Genomic DNA, 21,996 nt, shown 5'->3' on the forward strand with positions numbered 1-21,996 from the left:
GCGTAATGGCCACAAGTCAGGAAGCCGCTTTCCATAGAGATGAACTTCCTACCAACAAAGAATTTTATTTCTAAATTGTTTAATTTTGGTTTGAAGAGGATTATTTTGTGATCCTGGTGTGCTTCCTGCATCTGTTTAGTCTTAAATGCTTCCGAAAACATTTTTCAAAATCCACTCGTGATTTTCTAATCCTTCCTAATTCATGGGCCACTTAAAATACAACTCTTCTTCTTTTTTTAATCCTACCTTTGAAAATGCAAATGTGTGGGTTTTAAAAACAGATTAGGAAAAAACAAGTGAGTGCTGCTGGAAGCATAGTTTGAGTGATGGTGGTTCTATTATTCATGCATCTTACAAAAAATTGCAAATGATGTGACTTTTGTCACTTCCATAAGAAAAGTTAGGACCTTTAAATTATAGCCATTGTTTATGTTGGATTGAGGCAAAATAAATGTATGCACTCCCTCTGCTGGCTTTGAGGTGGCAACAGCTCATTAACCAAGACTTATTTTTAGATGTATTTCCCCATTTTAAAACAGATAAAAATGGAGTGTGGGAAAAGGAAGCAAAAGCTGGAAAGTTGTTAATTTTATTATTCATTTAAAATGTCAGAAAAACAAACATCTGCTTCAAATGGTTAGGATAAGCAAGAATGCCGGCAGTTTTCAGGCTTTCCAGTGCTGTCCTAAGAAAAAGGGAGGGGCCATCTCTCTGAGGCATGTCTCTAACAGTCTTTAAAAAATTACTCAGTTCCAATGAGAACACACGGACACGGGGAGGGGAACCTCACACACCAGGACCTGTCGGGGGGTGGAGGGCAAGGGAAGAGAGAGCATTAAGACGAATATCTAATGCATGAGGAGCTTAAAACCTAGATGACGTGTTGACAGGTGCAGCAAACCACCATGGCACATGTATACCTATGTAACAAACCTGCACATTCTGCACATGTATCCCAGAACTTAAAGTTTTTTAAAAAATTACTCAATTCCTTCAAATACTGAAATAATCTTTTCCCAGAGCTTACTGAACAAACTAGTAGACTAGTATGTTTAGTATGTTCAAAACAGTCAGGGAAAGCAAAGATAATTCCTTTGGCTTAGGGTGGGAGGAGGAAAAGGGTATCTCTATGCTAGTGTCAGAAAGAAACTAAAAGATCATCACACTGAAACTCCATACCTCAAGGGAGGCCACTTCCATGCATGAAAGGGCATTACTTATAATCCTGGAAGAGAATCATAGTACCATGGAATTTTAGAGCCAGAGGACCTAGGAAGCAACAGTCTACACATGAATGGAAGGAGAGCCCATCCAGAGAGGAAATGCTCCCGATGGCAGGGCTCCCAGGGACCCCAAGCCCTGTTCCACTCTTGTCTGTCATACATGGGAAGGGTTTTTCTGCAAAGTTGACCTTCTGCCTGGGCTTTGCTCTCTTTTCCATTCTTGCTTTCTTTGTTCCACAGGCGTCTGGATGCTAACCACATCAGCTATGTGCCGCCCAGCTGTTTCACTGGCCTGCATTCCCTGAGGCACCTGTGGCTAGATGACAACGCTTTAACAGAAATCCCCATCCAGGCCTTTAGAAGTTTATCAGCATTGCAAGCCATGACCTTGGCCCTGAACAAAATACACCACATACCAGACTATGCCTTTGGAAACCTTTCCAGCTTGGTAGTTCTGTAAGTTTTATTGATTTTGGTCTCTCTTTTAACAGTTTCTAAAGTCACTGGAAGACCTTGGCCTTAAAATGCTGGCTCTTCAAAGCTTTAATGGGGACATTTTAAGGGAGGAAAACCTCCTGAGTCCCTCCCCAAAATGACTTATAAATGCTTCAATTGTGTAAATGACTTAAACAATACTTATCAAGTGTCTGCTAGGTGCCAAGCACGGCAGGGCATACAAAGATAATGAAATATGGCCTCTGCCTTAGAGGAGCCCATTGCATATTGCACAAGGAGTCACCGCACTATACAATTACTGTAGTAACCTAAGTTAATAACAATTCCTTAGTTTAAAAAATAATTGATAATTCAGGTCAAATTGAAAGATATTCTTCTTATATCTAATAAGAACTTTTTGAACCCTTACCAAGGAAAGAGAAGTGAGAACAAATGATGTAACTGCCCAATGAGTTCTTTTTCCCCACTGCCCAAACAGAGCCAATTTATCAAGACAAGAGAATTGCAATAAAGAGTAACACATAAGGCCAGGCACAGTGGCTCATGCCAGTAATCCCAACAGTTTGTGAGGCCAAGGCAGGTGGATCGCTTGAGGTCAGGAGTTCAAGGCCAGCCTGGCCAACATGGTGAAACCCCACCTGTACTAAAAATACAAAAATTAGCTGGGCATGTTGGCACACGCTTGTAATCCCAGCTACTGGGGAGGCTGAGGTGGGTGGGTCCCATGAACACATGAGGCTGAAGTTGCAGTGAGCCAAGATTGTGCCATTGCACTCCAGCCTGGGTGAGAGAGTAAGACTGTCTCAAAAAAAAAAAAAAAAAAAAAGGTTTTCACACATAGAGCCAGCTAAATGGAATACTAGAGTTTTACTATTACTCAAATCAGCCTTCCTGAAAATTCAGAGGCAAGAATTTTTTAAAGAAAGTTTGCCTAGCAGGGAGCTGGGGAATAGGGAATGCTGATTTGTTGGGTCAGGGATAAAATCGTAGGGGGTTGAAATTGTCCTCATGCTCTGAGTCAGTCCTTGGTGAGGTCCTTAAGACCAGATGGGCCAGGTAACCCATCTGGGAGGTTCCAGCTCATCTATCAGAATACACAGTCTGAAAAATATCTTGAACACCGATCTTAGATTTTACAATAGCGATGTTATCCATAGGAGCAACTGGGGAGGTCAGGAGTCTTGTGGCCTCTGGCTGCATGACTCCTAAACCATAATTTCTAATCTGTGGCTAATTTGTTACTTTTACAAAGGCAGTCTGGTCCCAAGGAAAGGAGCAAGTTTATTTTGGAGAGAAACTGTTATCATTTTGCTTCAAAGTTAAACTATAAACTAAATTCCTCCCAAAGTTAGTTCAGCCTACGCCCAGGAATAGACAAGGGCAGCTAGGAGGTTAAAAGCAAGATGGAGTCATTTAGGTCAGATCTCTTTCACTGTCATATTTTTCTCACTGTTGTAATTTTTGTACAGGTGGTTTAATTGATAGAATGTTATACATTTGCACAGCATCCCCGTGCCCACAGCTGGCATATGTCTAGATTTCATTATTTTAGTGAATCAAAAATGATTCTCAAACAAGTAATAGTTTGAAAAATAATCAGTTTTCTTTAAGAATATAGCAGTATTGGCCGGGCGCGGTGGCTCACGCCTGTAATCCCAGTACTTTGGGAGGCCGAGGCGGGTGGATCACGAGGTCAAGAGATAGAGACCAACCTGGTCAACATGGTGAAACCCCATCTCTACTAAAAATACAAAAAATCAGCTGGGCATGGTGGCACATGCCTGTAATCCCAGCTACTCAGGAGGCTGAGGCAGGAGAATTGCCTGAACCCAGGAGGCGGAGGTTGCGGTGAGCCGAGATCGCGCCATTGCACTCCAGCCTGGGTAACAAGAGTGAAACTCTGTCTCAAAAAAAAAAAAAAAAAAAAAAAAGAATATAGCAGTATGACCCCCACATGTATAATATAATAACCAATCAATGAGGAAGGCTTCTTCTCACTAATTCTCTCTTTGCTCCATGCCCACCCACTGACCCACCACTTGCTTCAATCATTCCACTTGATGATATGTCTGTCTCTTGCATGGTAGTATGTACTCCCTTGAGGGCTGGCCAATATCTTACTCATCTTTTTAGGTTCCCCTCAATCCCCTTCCTCATATGCTGCATATAGAAGATCCTCAATGAATGTTACATAAATCTCACCTAAAACCAAAATTTATTTATTAGAACAAAAATCTTAGTATGGAAGGAAAAGAATTTTTATGATATTAACAAATTTCTACACTGAATTTCACATAGAAAGATGATGCTACTGACCCACCAAAAACTGGGTATTTGCTTTAATTTCTTTTCCTCCACTAGAGGAAATGGATTTACAGAGATCCAATTATACTTTTTCACTCTATCCTCCTTAAGCCCATTTTTTACAATCCTTTTGGGAATTGGTCCAGTTTTCAGTTGTGCACAGCTGTTCTCACTGGCTCTGACCTAACTGACTTACCAATTGAGCCAAAGATGATAATTATACACACTAATACCATGTCAAGATAACTAACCTCCTTGGGCAGCAGAAAAATCTGATTATCATTGCCTGATATCATTGTTTCCTGTTGACCTGTGCCCCCGCCCTGGGAAGGTAGCCATTACATGCCTTCAGCTTAATTAGAAAATGTGCTTGCTATCTATCCTCCAGATGTCAATGATGGTCAGTATCTCTGCTTAACATCCTATATCCCAAAGCCATGCTGATCAAACTATGCTTAAAAATATGCCTTGAGAATATAAATTAGTTCAACCATTGTGGAAGACAATGTGGCAACTCTTCTAAGATCAAAAGACAGAAATACCATTTGACCCAGCAATCCCATTACTGGGTATATACCCAAAGGAATATAAATCATTCTATCATAAAGATACATGTATGTGTATGTTCACTGCAGCACTATTCACAATAGCAAAAGCATAGAATCAACTTAAATGCCCATCAATGATTGACTGGATGAAAAAAATGTGGCACATATACACCATGGAATACTATACAGCCATAAAAAAGAAAAAGATCATGTCCTTTGCAGGAACATGGATGGAGCTGGAGGTCATCATCCTTAGCAAACTAACACAGGAACAGAAAACCAAATACTGAATGTTCTCACCTAGAAGTGGGAATTAAATGATGGGAGCACATGGACACATAGAGAGGAACAACACATACTGGGGACTATCACAGGGTGGAGGGTGGTAGGAGGGAGAGAATCAGGAAAAGTAACTAATGGGTACTAGGCTTAATATCTGAGTGATGAAATAATCTTTACAATAGACGCCAATGACACAAGTTTACCTATGTAACAAACCTGCACATGCACCCCTAAACTTAAAATTTAAAAAAAAAAAAAAACAGCCTTATTGAGATACCATCTCACGTCGGTTAGAATGGCGATCATTAAAAAATCTGGAGACAACAGATGCTGGAGAGGATGTGGAGAAATAGGAACACTTTTACACTGTTGGTGGGAGTGTAAATTAGTTCAACCATTGTGGAAGACAGTGTGGCGATTCCTCAAGGACCTAGAAATAGAAATACCATTTGACCCAGCAATCCCATTACTTGGTATATATCCAAAGGATTATAAATCGTTCTACTATAAGGACACATGCACACGAATGTTCATTGCAGCACTGTTTACAATAGCAAAGACCTGGAACCAACCCAAATGCCCATTGAAGATAGACTGGACAGGGAAAATGTGGCACATATACACCATGGAATATTATGCAGCCATCAAAAATGACGAGTTTGTGTCCTTTGTAGTGACATGGATGAACCTGGAAAGCATCACTCTCAGCAAACTGACACAAGAGCAGAAGATCAAACACCGCATGTTCTCACTCATAGGCAGGTGTTGAACAATGAGAACACATGGACACAGGGAGAGGAGCACTACACACTGGGGTCTGTTGGGGGGAAATAGGGGAGGGTCAGCGGGGGGTGGGGAGTTGGGGAGAGATAGCATGGGGAGAAATGCCAGATATAGGTGATGGGGAGGAAGGCAGCAAATCACACTGCCACGTGTGTACCTATGCAACAATCTTACATGTTTTTCACATGTACCCCAAAACCTAAAATGCAATAAAATAAATTTTTAAAAAAACCCTTGAACCCTTAACTTACTTTATATTGCTCATATTATTATACACACCCTGATGTCCCAAAGCTAAAAGGTAAAAAACTCCAGCTTTTAAGTTCTATGGTATAGAATCATCTGTGGTATGAGGGAATGTAGCACATAGCCTTTTTATTTTAAGTTAGCTTCTTATTTTTTTTTTTGTTTTGTTTTTTGTATTTTTTTTTTAGGTTAGCTTCTTACAATTAGTGCATTCCTCAGTATAATTTTCTTTGGATTTAAGCAGTCAAAATGTTAAGTTTGCTATGTTCAGTGTGCCTTCCTAACTATCTGTAATGTTCTATTGCAGACATCTCCATAACAATAGAATCCACTCCCTGGGAAAGAAATGCTTTGATGGGCTCCACAGCCTGGAGACTTTGTGAGTTGACCTTGTTTCCCTTTTTTTCAGTTTTTCATGAATATTCTGAAAGAATCAAAATAGCCTTAAAGCCAAATTTTGTTTGGTTTGGTTAATTGCCTGCGCTTTCAGCATTATTTTACACACACACCCCACAGAGCTAAATAATAAAACTGGGATTTTATTTTAATCTAATGAGAGTGATAAATTAGTTACAATCATTATAAATTAAATGAGATGCTCTCTACTGAGCAGTGACTGTTTGCTTAGAAACGTGTAGTCTCTGTCAAAGATCACTCAGGCGTACTATTCATGTGTCTGGTACTCCCTGCTGAACGGGAGGATGAAGACCAGGCAAATGCCTGCGTCTTCAATCTCACATGAACAGGCATCTCATTAGGAAACAGTGATGGCTCATGCTAAAGCGATTCAAAAGATGAAAAAGGGACTGGGGGAGGGTGGCTCATGCCTGTAATCCTAACACTTGGGAGGCCAATGCAGGAGGATCACTTGAGCCCAGGAATTTGAGGCTGAGGTGAGCTGTGATCATGACACTGTACTCCAAACTGGGTGACAGAGCAAGACGTTGTCTCAAAAAAAGAAAAAAAGGTGAAAAGTAACAATAGCTACTATTTATTGAGTATATCTATAATCAAATATTATGCTAAGCATTTGGCATACATTGTTTTAATTACTTCTTATAGCCATCCTATGAGAGCAGATATTACTATCCCATTTTAGGCTCTAGTGAGGTGAAGTTATTACATATCTAGTCAGCAGCAGAACTGAGATTTGCTTCCTCCTCTAGTCTGATTCTGAAATTCATGTTTACTACTATATACTACTTCCAAAGAATAAGTCAAAAGTTCAGTTCTTAATTGGCACCTATAATAAAAATAGAGTTCAGCCAGCTGACCGTATCCTAGACACTCTCACAGACCCAAGGTAGAGGTTCTTGTGGGCCACACCAGGGCCTCAGGCTTTTCCCCGGGGAGGAGCTGCTCTTCATTGCCCTGTTGAGTGAGAAAGGTATAATGAGAGTGAGGTGACAGGCAGGGAGGGTCGGGAGTGTGCTGGGAGAGGAGGGTGGTTGCAGACATGTCCTCATCTCTACACTCACATTTTTAATACTCAAATGCAATAAACCACACAGAGCACTGAATCTGCAATGCTGGCTCTGACCAAAGCTGCAAAAGGAAAAGACCAAAGACCACTTCTCCTGTGGCCTCGAGGCCCACTGTTCATTTACATACAGAGCTTAGCAATTTGTTCATGATCAGTTTAGCCTCTAACCAGATACAGGTTACTAATTTCCTTAGGGACCCTGTGTTGGTGGTGTTCTCCTAGCCTATAAGCACTAACAGCTCTTTCCAGGGTTATTTATGTCACCCTGTGCTTCCTCTTAGGTACCAAACATAAACTTGCCCAGGCAGGATCTTTATGTCAACTTAATGGCATAGACAAGCACTTCCCATCAGATGCTAGGAAAAATTAGGGGCTGGGCTCAGAAATCTTAGCAATGGAAATCACCTTCTAGCCCTTTTGAACAATAAAAGGAATGAAAAACAAGATGGGCTTTGATGGGTATTTCCATAAATAGTCTTTTTTTTTTTCCATCAATGTTTGGGGTAAGGACCCAGGATTGCATGTAAATAACATAGAGCAAAACATGTCAGGGAAAAGTTCATGTGAGTCTTATTGTCTCCCCTTCCCCTACCTTGCCCAGGGCTACAGAGGATAAGTAATTTGGTTATTTCCAGCCTCTTCCTTTCCCTCACTAGAAATCCAAGTAATTTATAAGGGCCCAATCCTTGTTTAATCAAAACAGAGCATCTGGAGAGATTTACAAACAGGAAGAAAATTTATGTCTACAAAAGACACGCATTTCCTGCCTGCAGTATAGTTTAAGGATGGTTTGTGGCAGACAAGTAGGAGCCTTGACTCATGTTTAACTCAGTCAAATTATCAAATTATCTTTCGCTTAAAATTAAATAGCAATTCTCCACAGAGGAGGATCTAACCACATCTGATTGCCTGATCGAAAGGTTTTCCCGCGTCATCTGAGAAATCTACCATTCCCAGAGACCAGGAGGCAATTAGTTTTTCATACAAAAATCTAGATATAAGGTGGAGTAAGTCTGTAAAGCACTTGTGAGTAATGAAATTGAAAAGCCAATTGTATTATAACAGTTACAAAAACTAATGATTCGAGATAATTTGACCACTTCATCTCTGGGCATGAGGGATAGCATAGAGCTTTGCAGCACAGATCAAAGAAAACATCCTATTTTCTGAATCCTTTGTGATTCTGAAGAAATTCTAGACCAAATGTCCTTCCTGAGAGTACACTGTTCTCACATAAACCTCTCCAGAAGCAAGGCTCATCCTGGACTTTAGGCTGTAAAAGTCAAGGTCAAAGCAGCCCTGCAAATGCCATGTCAAAACGGAGTGAAAAGGGAACAAGAAAAGGGATGTGATCCAGGAACCTGACGAGTGCAAATTCACACTGGCCAGTTAGTGAGCCAGGTTCAGTTGAAGAGCTCATTAGCCAGCCATCAACACCTGGCCAAAGAGGCATCCCTCCTACTTAGAAGTTAACACTGCCACTGAGTCACACTCCCTTTCTTTTTTAGATGCCCCAGTGCCATTGAGCCTTGACTCTCAAATTTCTCATGATTAGTCAAATGACCATTTTAATGCAGATACTCACAGAATGCTGGTAGTCAACAAGCCAAGAGAATCTTTTTCCAAAAAGAAAAGCAATGAGAACTTCCATCAGTGATATGGGTTCATTGGAATAGCATGTTAACTTTCCTTGTAAATAGAGTATATATGAAGTTTGAAATAAAAACCTGAAAATACTATTTACTCATTTTCAGAGATTTAAATTATAATAGCCTTGATGAATTCCCCACTGCAATTAAGACACTCTCCAACCTTAAAGAACTGTAAGTATTTAGGACAATTTTAATGAGAAAACTTTTATGAATGTATTTAAAAATACATGTGATTGTTTATATAATATGACTTGCTAGAAAATTTTAAGTTTATATAAATAATGATAAAGCACACTTGAAATGTTTTAACTGATTCTATCTCTAGCAAATGTTAGATAATATTTTTTATTTATGCTGGGTTTCTCTAACATATATCTAAAATAAACACATATATTTCTGTAAGCCATATTTTTTCTCTTTTTCTAAGCCATACATAGTCTCCCAACATTTATATACTTTATAGATTTATAGATTTTAAGTAGTAGAACTAAAATGGAATTTAGTTACTGAGCATTTCTAAGAACTTGAACATTTCTGGGTTTCATAAGTTTAGAAATAGATGAATCAAACTATGTGCTTAGTAAACTATGAGCTGCATTCTCATACATTGCAGTTGACCCTTGAACAACTAGGGGTTAGGGACAGCAACCCTTGCACAGTAGAAAATCCACGTTTAACTTCTGACTCCTTAAAAACTGAACTACTAATAGCCTAATGTTGACCAGAAGCCTCATCAATAATATAAACAGTGCACTAACACATATTTTGCATATGTATTCTGCACTATATTCTTAAAATAAAGTAAGCTAGAGAAAAGAAAATGTTATTTTAAAAATTCTAAGGAAGAGAAAATATATTTACTATTTCTTAAGTGGAAGTGGATCATTATAAAGATCTTCATCCCTGTCATCACATTGAGAAGGCTGAGGAGGAAGAGGAAGAGGAGATGTTTGTCTTGTTATCTCAGGCCTGGCAGAGGCAGAAGAAAAACTCACGTATAAGTGGACCCATGCAGGCCAGCACAGTGGGTCATGCCTGTAATCCCAGCACTTTGGGAGGCCGAGGGAGGTAGACTGCTTGAGTCCAGGAGTTCGAGATCAGCCTGGACAACATGATGAAACCCTGTCTCTACTAAAAATATGAAAATTGGCCGGGCCTGGTGGCACATGCCTGTAATCCCAGCTTCTTGGGAGGCTGAGGCACAAGAATTGCTTTGAACCAAAAGGGCAGGGATTGCAATGATCTAAGATTGGGCTACTACACTCCAGCCTGGGAGACAGAGCAAGATTCTGTCTGAACGACAACAACAAAAAAGTGGACCCATGCAGTTTAAACCCATTTTGTTCAAGGGGCAACTATCTTTCATTTTTAAATGTTTAATGAATCTTTTTAAATTCTAAAACCCATAATTTTACTAAAGTAAAACTGACTTTCAGCCATTGGGTTGCATATACTCTCTTTTAGATGATAAATTTTAATTAGCTTTTTTGTATCTAAAAAGATAAATAACCTGTCTGAGTAATGTTCTAACACTTGGAAAGGGAAATAATCATAGAACCTCATTCCCTCAGCAGTAAGAAATAAGACATACAGCTAAAGGAGACACTGAGGAGCTTGTTTATAAGAAAAACCCTTAGTGTGTTCTGACTCAGGAAACCCCATGTGTGGCTTAGTTGGCTTAGCTTGGCTTCATGGCATAGGTTCAGGCAGCCCAAAGAGTGCCACTCAGCTCAGACAGCCATAGGCTCAAATAAGCTCCAAAGATCATTGAATCTGCTTCTCTGCTGTTCAGACAACATCAACAACAACAGATGACAATCAGCTTATAACAACAGACTCAATGAGCCAGGGCACCTTTCTTCAAGTCAGAAAATTTTGTCCTCATAAGGAGACTACTTAAATCTTTACTTCACTGCAGCTTAAGTCGATTTTCTCTTCTAGCTTCAAATGGGGTCAGTAGGAGTGATCATAATCTCTCCAAAAACGATTTCCACTCTCTCATGTTTCTATACAATGATGCTTTATTAGATATAAACAGTTTCTTCTTATAACATTAGATTGTAAGTTTTCGTGAAGTTTATTATTTTCAGATTCTTTATTTCTCTTTTAGGGTGACAGCACGTGATTGTTTTTCCCCTACAGAACAAATAAGGGCACATAAGTTTCAAGATGCATAGAGGAATTTAACATTGTCCTCTGGTTACTAAAGGTTCTGATTATTGCCACTGCGGTCAGGGTGGGGGACTCTATTAAATAATTTTACCCCATGCATAATTTTTTATAATTTTTTTCTCTTTCTAGAGGATTTCATAGCAACAACATTAGGTCGATACCTGAGAAAGCATTTGTAGGCAACCCTTCTCTTATTACAATGTAAGTGACCATAATGCTTTTTGGTTTCTCCATCCTGAAATAAGCATGTATTATACCTTTAAATACAATGATTATTCTATATTTGCCTGAGTTTTGTCTCATTCAGTCTAAAAGTTTATACAGGAAAGTATATATGCATGCATTTTGCCAGGTTCTAGCTAGACACTGAAATAATATAAAAGACTTTTTCAAAGATCACATTATGCTTGTTATCGTCAGATGTGCTTGATATCTTTAAAATAATCTTGTAAAATGCTTTTGATTATGTCTATTTTCTAAGGAATAAAATTTATTTTTAGAGCATTAATGTGAAGTCTGCATAGTGATTGAGAACTTGAACCCAAGTATACTAGAAATATAAATTGTTATATACAGGTAGATGTCTTTTACAGCAGTAGGCTCCAGCCTAAATTAATGGTAGGGGTTTCATACTGGTTTGTGCTAACCCTCTACCTCTACTCATTATTACGCCTAAACATTCACATTTATACAAACTAAGATGTAATTCTAGAAAGATAAATAATGTTTTAGAAAGGTATATATGAGGATTTATGTGCCAGGTAAAATAGCCCAGGTACTGTGGCTCATGCCTGTAATTCTAACACTTTGGTAGGCCAGTGCAGGAGGATTATTTCAGTCTAACAGTTGGAGGTTACAGTGAGCTATGATCACACTTCTGAAGTCCACCATGGGCAGCAGAAACAAAAGAATAAAATAGAGTTACAACTACTAAGTATAACTAATTTTATGTTTCACATTTAACACAGAAGAATGAAGATATAGAGTTATTAGTATGACGCTGGCTCTCAGACAAAAGGCTCCTCTTAGAGGCAGGTTTGGGATGCCATCAAACCTGAGGCTGTGAATGAGAGGCCTGAATATAGAGGAGTAAAGTAAGGACAACTGTTAAACATGACTCTGTAAGCACTTCTCAGCAGATGTTGGTCCTGTGCCAATTGGATTGAGGGGCTTTCTGGAACCATGTGTTATTTGTCACAAATGAGCATCAAGTCCCAATTAGGCCGGACAACCGGAAGAAAAAAACCATTCATTGTTTCTGAAATGTTCTGGCAATATTTTGGCAAACTAAGAGTTTTGAAGTGTATTGACAATAAACATTAGTCCTCATTAGGGATTATTTGCATATTAAGAGGTTGGCAAATTACATTGCCTTTGCTCCTCCTTCTGCAACCACAGTGCTGGTTTTTCATCAGTCTTTTCATATGCTAATACTCCCTAAGGAACTAGCAGCCTTTCTCCATACGTATTAGAGCTTCTATCCACTATTTGACAATATTGACCATTTTCTCCCTGAAACTCTCCTCTCCTTGCTCCTGTACCTGTTTCCATCTCTTCCAAGCCCGCATTTCTGTGAATGCTTTCCTTGTCCAGTTGGCTACCCAGTCCTCATTTCCACCTCTGTAGTCCCCATTCTTTCCATCCCTCCTGACCTCCACTGCACCAGCCTCTCTGCCAGCCATGGCATCTAGATTTCCACCAGGCTGCATGAGGCTGGCCTCCCTCCCTTCACCGTTGGCGCAGGTCATCTTCCTTGAAGCACAGCAACCATCTTGTGACTCCTGCCGTGAAACATGCATTCAGGATGTCTGTTTACACTAAATGCAAACTCCTCATCCTGACATTCACAACCTAACGCCACATATGGCCTAAGCCAACCCTCTCAACCAGTTCCCCAAAGCTCTCCTCAATCACCGTAAGTCATACACCAGACTCACTAAGCTATGTTCACTGAACAAAGCTTTTTTCTTATTTCCTTTGCTCCTACAATTCCATTCCCTCACTATACTTCCTGAAATTCTGTCTTTCAGGGCCTATTTCAAATGCCATTTCTTGAAGTTTTTTATAATCTCTCTCGAACATATGAGATAGTTCCCTCCTGAGAGCCCTAAAACTCCTTATGTGTGTTTATGATACTTTTGCCTTATACACACAAGCATGTATATTCATACCTGCCCAGTGTATATATACATACATACATATGTGTATGTGAACACTATTATATGCATACAAGTATATGACATAGCTAAGAGCTAATAAGATATTAAGAGGAAAGCTCCATTCTTTCATCATAAGGCCCATATTCCAAATCTAGCTCTTTCTCTTACTGGTTAATTCCAAGAGAAAAGAAGAGCTCAGAGGGCAGGAGGACAGAAGAGGATTTCGGTTTGTTGGGTAACAACTGTATCCCAGGTTCTGTTTCAGATATTACATGTGCATTAGCTCTTCTAATTCTTGTGCAAACCCTACCACTAAGGGTTATTATCTCAGCTTAAAAAATTAGAAAATTGAGACTCTGGGAGGTAATGGGCTTGCCAAGGTATCTCAGCCTCAGTTTTCTCCTCCAAGAGTGAAGAAAATAGTATCTACACTGTGAATCTTATAAAGCTGTTGCATGGATCAGTTGAGCTAGATATATATACATGCAAGAGCTTTGTTAAATAGAAAGTGATATGCTGTAATTTATTTGCTTTATCCCAACTGATTCCGGGCTTCTTTATGGCAGGAACATCTTATCATTCTTCTTCAAACCTCCAGCATCTAGTATAATGCCAGGCCCAGGTACTTACCCGATGACAGCTTTTTAATGAATCAATCTTTAAATCCCCACATACCTACCCTCATACTTTAAACATAGTAGACATTAATGAATATTTGTTGAGTTTAATTGGACTAGAAGAATGACTCAGCTAAAAAGTAGATGGCACTCCATTGACCAGGCAGCTCAAATACCATTACATTGAAAATATCTGTAAACAAAATATTTTTTAAGTTCTAATAATATCTCACCTTTTAAAACAATAATTAATTCAAGAAAATTTCAATGTTAGAAATATGTCAGAGTAGCTCATTTCCTCTCCAATAATTTCATGAGTCTCTTGTGTATGTTATGGTGACCAGCAGATATAATAACCTTCAGTAGATATCGATAGAAGACTTCATCTTTCATTAATTAATGATATGATTGCCAGTACTTTGAATTACCTTTTTGCCATTCAATGGATATTCTACAGATGCTGGAGGGAGAGGAAACTCTTAAGTATTCAGTTCACTTGCTTTTTTCCTTAGTAACTGTCACTCACATCTCCCTTGCTGTCAGAAATCTTCAATTTATATAGTACAGATTCCTTACCAAAAGCCTCATACTGTGAGTCAAAACACTTTCGAGGATTGCCTGAAATCAAGGAATCCAGTGTTACATAAAACAGTATAAGCAAAATTACATAAATACATTTAATGTATTTGTTCAAATTTTAAACAGATATTCGTCTTTCAAATTTTATACTAAGATATTAATTGCTGTTCGGGTTTCTTTTAGACATTTCTATGACAATCCCATCCAGTTTGTTGGGAGATCTGCTTTTCAACATTTACCTGAACTAAGAACACTGTAAGTTTCTATGTCTCCTATGTACACCTTCCCCCTACAAGGTTGCTGTGAAAAAGCAAACAAATATTGTAGGTTGAAGTGCTTTGAAAGTAGCAATAAATATTACCCCTGTGTAGAATCTTCTGCCAGCAATACTCATATACTCCACCTTCTAGGACTCTGAATGGTGCCTCACAAATAACCGAATTTCCTGATTTAACTGGAACTGCAAACCTGGAGAGTTTGTAAGTACTGAGTAGACTCTTGACTTTGCCCAGAACATACACTGCCATTAGCGCTTGATCAGTCTTAGCATCAGTGAGTCAAAATATGTCACTGTGTGATGCCCGAATGAAATAATTATGTCTGGTTTGTGTTTTAACAGGACTTTAACTGGAGCACAAATCTACTCTCTTCCTCAAACCGTCTGCAATCAGTTACCTAATCTCCAAGTGCTGTACGTATCAGTAAGGCAATAATGTTGTGTAAACAGGCAACTTCCATTTAGGGGTGAAATGGTAGACGTGATTTCAATAATGATTTAAAAGAGGAGAAAGTTCTTTCCTTGCTGGTTTGCAGGAGGTAAGGCCTCCTTTGTCCTCTTCTGTGCAGGCTCTCTGACAAGATCCTAGTGGCAATGGTAATATACCCTTTGTTTTCTAAGTCCCGAACAAGCTCCCGCTAGACTTTCAGTTGGCACGTGTCTTTCCGAAAAGATATGAATAGGCCAAAATCACTTTATTTCCCCCTCTAAAGGCTTTGCAGAGCAGAACAAAATAACATAATGGATCAATCACCCAATATGGATGCCAAAATCAAAAATTGAGATATCAGACCCACACAATCCTTGATAAAGGTGAACAAACATTCTTTCAGTATAGTTGTCAGTGCCATGTTCTAATGTTTCCTGTAATGGTTAAACAGCTTGCATATGTTATTTCTATTGACTTGGGACTTTTTCCTCTGCCTTTCCCATGTGTTATTTAAAAAAAGTAGTTTATATGAAATCAAGGAGACTTGTTTTGACCTTTCATTTTCAGCCTTCTCCCTCAACTCCCACTCAACCCTATTATCCTCTCAAGCATTGTTGGGACTTAATAAAAGGATTCTTAGTCTCTTGGCATGGCTCTGCAGTCACATAGAAGGCACCTGTGGCAGCTGAATGCCTATAATTCCACCATAAGCTTTACTTAGCAGCACTCAGAATGTTAAGTAGATGAACGGGAATGGCTGCCACCGTGATTCTGCCTTTTCCCATTCCCAGCCTGCATGTCACTTCAGACTCCAGTTGCTCAATGACATGTGGGTGCAGTGACACCACATGGTAACCTTGGAGTCAGTGATTCACATCTGAAGGAGGGGAATATAAAGCAAATCTCCTCTTCACCCCACCCCACCCCATGAAGTGTAGCTACAGATAAGAAAACGGAATTCGAGAAGTTAATTCGTTAAAGTACAATGCAAGAAGGAAGCAGTGTTTGAATTCAAATACAATCAGTTTGATTGAATAACTGGGAGAAAGTGTGTGTATATCAGATGGCAGAAATTTGGGGGGCCATGTTAGAATTCTGCCTACCACACACACAACAGGCATAATCATCCCCATTTCTCCAGAAAACTGGCTCAGTTATATGATTAGGATTTTACATACTGGAGCTAGTAAGGAAGGAGGCAGTGTTTAAACTGCACCTGTCTCTGCTATGTCACACAGTGAGTGGTAAGCACTCAGGTCTAGAACTGCATGAATCGAGGCTGACTGGCAAAATGACATTAAGAACAAAGGCTCTGTGGCCAACTTTTCTGGTTGAAACCCAGGCTCCCTATATGCCAGCACGGGATCTTGAGCACGTTATTATTCCTCCTGGAGCTCAGTTTTCCAGTCAATAAAAGGGAGATTAGCCACTTCCTTCAGAGGATCCTCATGAGGACTGATTAAATGACTACATGTCAAACCATTACAACAGCACCTGGGACACTGTAACTCTCAGTCAGTGTTAGCTTTTATTATCTATCTCACTTCCTTGGAACCATTATTCTTTCCTTAAGTTGGAACGTGAAAAGCCGGGAGGAATACGCATAACATTCATAGTATATCTTGCCATTTTCAAAGCACTTTCACCTATAATATTCATTTGTTCTTTTCAATGATCCTGCAAAGCAGCATCTTCTCATTTTGGAGAACTGAGAAAGATAGCAATGCTTTGGCCAGTGTATCAACCAAGTAGAATTAGCTGAAGTTGAGACTAGAACCCGGGAGCCTCACCTCTAGTACAAGGTGCTTTATGTTCTCCTGGAGGTATAGGTCTGAGAGTTTTCCCCATTTGGCTGAATCATCCACTGAGTACTTGTTACATGAGGAAATTTCACTGTACAAGACTAGTTTTGCATCACGTGCATGGGAATTACTTAGCCCACCATACAGGCTATATGTAACTTTCCCCACTTACTAGCTGGTCATCTTAGGCAAGTCATTTCATATTATATGGGTAGAATTACAGTGTCTCCCTCATAAAGTCACCACAGGGATTAAACCAGATAATTCAAGTAAAGCTATAAACATGGTGCCATTATGTAAGAAGTGGTTGGCAATAGGCAAAAGATTCCTTGTTTAATAAATGGTACTGAGAGAACTGGCTAGCCATATGCAGAAAATTGAAACTGGATGGCTTCCTTACGCCTTACACAAAAATTAACTCAAGATGGATTAAGGCTTAAATGTAAAACCCAAAGCTATAAACCCTAGAAGAAAATCTAGTCAATACCATTCAGGACATAGGCATGAGCAAAGACTTTATGATGAAATCACCAAAAGCAATTGCAGAAAAGCAAAAATTGACAAATGGAGTTTAATTAAACTGAAGAGCTTCTGCACAGCAGATTAAATTATCAGAGCAAATAGACGATTTACAGAATGGGAGAACATTTTTGCAATCTTTCCATCTGACAAGGGGCTAATATCCAGAATCTACAAGGAACTTAAACAAATTTACAAGAAAAAAACAAACAAACCCATTAAGAAATGGGCAAAGGATATGAACAGAGACTTCTCAAAAAGAGGACATACATGCAGCCAACAAACATACGAAAAATAGTTACATCACTGATCATTAAAGAAACGCAAATCAAAACCACAATGAGATACCATCTCACACCAGTCAGAATGACGATTATTAAAAAGTCAAAAAACAACCAATGCTGGCAAAGTTGCGGAGAAATAGGAATGCTTTTACACTGTTGGTGGGAATGTAAATCAGTTCAACCATTGTGGAAGACAATGTGACAATTCCTTAAATATTTAGAACCAGAAATACCATTTGACCCAGCAATCTCATAACTGGGTATATACCCAAAGGAATATAAATATTCTATTATAAAAATGTATGCACAGCTATGTTCATTGTAGCACTATTCACAATAGCAAAGACATGGAATCAACCCAAATGCCCATCAATGATAGACTGGATAAAGAAAATGTGGTACATATACACCATGGAATACAATGCAGCCATAAAAATGAATGAGATCATGTCCTTTGCAGGAACATGGATGAAGCTGGAAGCCATTATTCACAGCAAATTAATACAAGAACAGAAAACCAAAAACCACATGTTCTCACTTGTAATACACTTAAAGTGGGAACAATGAAAACACATGGACACAGGGAGGGGAACCACACTTACTGGGTCCTGCCAGGGGACAGTGGGAGGGAGAAAGCATTAAGGAAAAAGAGCTAAAGAATTCTGAGCTTAATACCTAGGTGATAGGTTGATAGGTGGAGCAAACCACCGTGGCACAGCTTTACTTATGTAACAAACCTGTACGTCCTGCACACATACCCCAGAACTTAAAATAAAATTAAAAAATTGTTTTTAAAAGTGCTTGGTCAATGTTAGCCATGAAAATAGTTAAGTAGAAGGTTTTATGTTCCCTCTATTAAGAGGTAGATAATGAAGGATTACCCCCTTTGCAGCCTGCAGAGATGAATAAACCAATTATCAGCTTTGATAATATGTGTGCCCGTTTTACTACATTCACTACTTTTCAAAAATACATACCACAGTATTAATGAGGTATATTTGTGCATAGATGTGAGGTTTTAGAGGTATTGGGTGTGGGGGAAATTCTTTCAAACCTTTAAAAAGTTACAAATTTGGGTTTAAAACAGCTTTATTTGTACTACTTATGCGTAGTAAATAAACTTTATTCCTTTATAAATCCCATTTATTCAATAAATGTAGGATAAAGTGATCAATTATAAGAATAATTTAAAGTCCCTTAGAAAACAGTATGATTTTTTTCATTGCATAGTGGTAATCTGGTTTTAAGTATTAGAATCAGGTATGAAAATGTGTTAGCTGATTAGCTGATAACTTTTAAAACATAAAACAAAATTGCTTTTATATATCTATGTTACATTATCTACCAGCTTTCTTTGCTTTTAAGCTTTCTGCAAATTATGATGGCTTGCTTTAGATTAGTTATATTATACTATAAATATGTCCAGATGTTTTTGTTATTCTGTAATTTGTTGAATTTTGGCTGAAGACTGTCTTAGATTCTGTTCCCCTGCCTCCTTCTTGCAGTGATTGATTTCAAAGTTCCTGCTATGTTTTGAATTGTTAGGGTTTTTTTTTAAAGAGTTGATCAGAAAAGAAACAACAATGATTTATCTTAGCTGTAGAGATGTAGCAGCTCTTAGAGACAGAGGCACAATTATTTAATTTGTACTCATTGCAGTAAGACAATAGCTAGAACATTGTAGAGCACTGCTAACAAAATATAAATGAATTCATTAATTATTTAAATCAATTAAAGAAGTATAACAGTTACATTTCAGTAAATATTGAAATCTACTGGTTAATTCAATAATACCTCCTCCATGTCAGGGCTGTGAAAATGTTCAGAGTCTGCCTTTGGGAGATATAACATCTTGGAGGGTAAAGGAGAGCAAAGCATGTTTCTTTATGATTTATTTGTAACAGATTTTCCCTTTTTGCACCTTCTGTTTTTCAGAGATCTGTCATACAACCTATTAGAAGATTTACCCAGTTTTTCAGTTTGCCAAAAGCTTCAGAAAATGTAAGTCTAGAAGTCTCTAAGTCACCTAGCAAAAATCAAGAATCAAAACTCTCATTTCTCAGGGTCATTTGTTCATTTACCCTGTGGTTCACTGGGGAGACATGTGATCCTTTTCCTTCTTACACGCACAACGTGTGATTTTGCAGGGTGGTTAGAAAGTTGGGAAACATAGATAATATTATTTTTCATGAACTGTACCATAATATTAATAAAGCATATCTGCTTTTTTTTTTCCTTCTAACTTAGGGTACTAGTGAATTGGGTGTGTTTGGACTTTGAAATTTTTCTTATTTTACAAGTACAACCAAACTTACATATCCAATAAGTGGTGTTATTTTTTGATGTATTGGAACTTAGTTTTGTTGGTGTGTTTGTTTCACAATAGTCATCTTTAAGGATGGCCATATTTGTCATATTTAAGGTGCTACAGATGCTACTTATGCATGAAACCCTTTAGAATTCCTCTCTTAAAACTGCCTCCTCTACAAAACATCAGCCTTGTTGTTTTTTAGTCACACTTTAGTTTTGATCAAAACAATATTAACCATCTATCCCTTCACACTTAGTTTTTCTCTCAATGCCTTTTGGTGCTTAAGAGAGAAAAACAAAGCAAATTCATCTGCAAAAGGTAAAGAATTGACCCTCCTGAAGACCCTTGAATCCCAGAAAGGCTCAGAAGGCAGCACTAGAAGAAGAGTCCTCCAGTGTTTTGAATGATGATTGCATGTTTGGAATATAGTTATATGTCCTCCCAAGCAAACTAGCTCCTTTGAAAGGCACAATACTTGAGTGTGTAAATGGTAATGTTCTTCTTTAAACAAACAAAAATCAGTCACTTGATATATATACTTCATGTGTTCCTTTGATTGAGGGCAGGTAGTCCCTCTATAAAAGTTATCTGAAGTCTGTAATCTTTGAAACCAGTAACTTTGAAATCAATCTTTGCCACCCTGTCATTTCAGTGACCTAAGACATAATGAAATCTACGAAATTAAAGTTGACACTTTCCAGCAGTTGCTTAGCCTCCGATCTCTGTGAGTATCACCTCCCAGCGCATTCCCCAGCACAGAGCATTTTCTTTCTCTTTGGGGCCTTCCCCTGATATTTTTTTTTTCATTGTGTACTATTCTGGTTGGACTTTTATGCATGTATTTGCTATGAAACAGCAAGTATTTTGCTTCTGGTAATTTCCAGGAATCAATCTAAAAGTAGCAAATTTGCGATTATGCCCTTTACCAGTCAGCAGGCAGAAGGTTATAATGAAGAGGAAGGAGGCTAAGCTGTTGACTAGCCTACTGTGTTTTCTATCCACAACTGGAATCGACAGGAAATATTTCACATGCAAAGATGGGATGATCACATTGTTCTATCTGCCTGCTTTTTTCCTGGTTAAGCAAAGGTTTTCACTGTGTGTCTCAAAGTGCTTGATAATCACCTAGAGGGGAGTGAAAAATACACACTCCAGACCTTTATCTGCCTCATGAGTTAGAATCTCTGGAGTGGGGACTGGGAATCTGCATTTTAACAAGTGCACTAAGGTTTGAACATGGCTGTTCCAGGAAACACTTCTCTTGCTCAGGCAACTAAAATTTGTAAATACTTGTGTTTAATTCCATTTTATGATTGAAATGTTATGTATCAAATTTTTTAAAAACTTACCAGCGGATTATTTTATGAAACAACAGTTAAAACTTTTCTATACTGAAACTAAATTTCAACATGATTTTGATGAATGGTGATGATAGGTAATGTTAAACTATAGTATGTTTGTTAAAAACCTTTCTTTTGCTGACTTCTAAAGTTGTTTTTTGTACTTAAGAGATTATACCTTTGTTAAAATAATACTATTCCTCAAAAAACTTTAACTTTACTTTTAAGAGTCACTTTCTCCCAAAAGTTTACCTTAATAACATCTTGTTCTGAATTTCATTGTATTGCCCTTCCCTTACTTTTGATTGAAATCTACTTGTGTTGTGCTTTTACTTAAAAAAAATAATGAGTGTAAGAGGAAAATACTTTTATTACCTGTCTTATTCACCTGATTTGATTTCTGGCTACTCCAAAAGTCAGTTCTATATTAAAAGGCTGATATCTAAAGATACCAAAAGAATGTGACACAGGCTTTGAAGAATAAATGTCTGAATCCCCTTGAATTCCTCCTTCCCCTGTGACCTCACAT

General features: G+C 38.3%; 1 protein-coding gene across 1 annotated transcript in view; it reads left to right on the forward strand.

The window, feature by feature from the left end:
• The window catches only part of LGR5 (leucine rich repeat containing G protein-coupled receptor 5), a 142,828-nt gene that overhangs the window by 108,886 nt on the left and 11,946 nt on the right, over nucleotides 1-21,996 (forward strand). The window contains exons 5-13 of the mRNA XM_032295705.1: nucleotides 1,464-1,679; nucleotides 6,150-6,221; nucleotides 9,080-9,148; nucleotides 11,279-11,350; nucleotides 14,688-14,759; nucleotides 14,915-14,983; nucleotides 15,124-15,195; nucleotides 19,752-19,817; nucleotides 20,780-20,851. Of these exons, the coding sequence (XP_032151596.1) occupies nucleotides 1,464-1,679; nucleotides 6,150-6,221; nucleotides 9,080-9,148; nucleotides 11,279-11,350; nucleotides 14,688-14,759; nucleotides 14,915-14,983; nucleotides 15,124-15,195; nucleotides 19,752-19,817; nucleotides 20,780-20,851 (780 nt within the window). The remainder of the gene's footprint in view (nucleotides 1-1,463; nucleotides 1,680-6,149; nucleotides 6,222-9,079; nucleotides 9,149-11,278; nucleotides 11,351-14,687; nucleotides 14,760-14,914; nucleotides 14,984-15,123; nucleotides 15,196-19,751; nucleotides 19,818-20,779; nucleotides 20,852-21,996) is intronic.

The sequence above is a fragment of the Sapajus apella genome, unplaced genomic scaffold (assembly GCF_009761245.1).
Source record: "Sapajus apella isolate SASKATOON/1434 unplaced genomic scaffold, GSC_monkey_1.0 scaffold2, whole genome shotgun sequence".
Taxonomy (NCBI): Eukaryota; Metazoa; Chordata; class Mammalia; order Primates; family Cebidae; genus Sapajus; species Sapajus apella.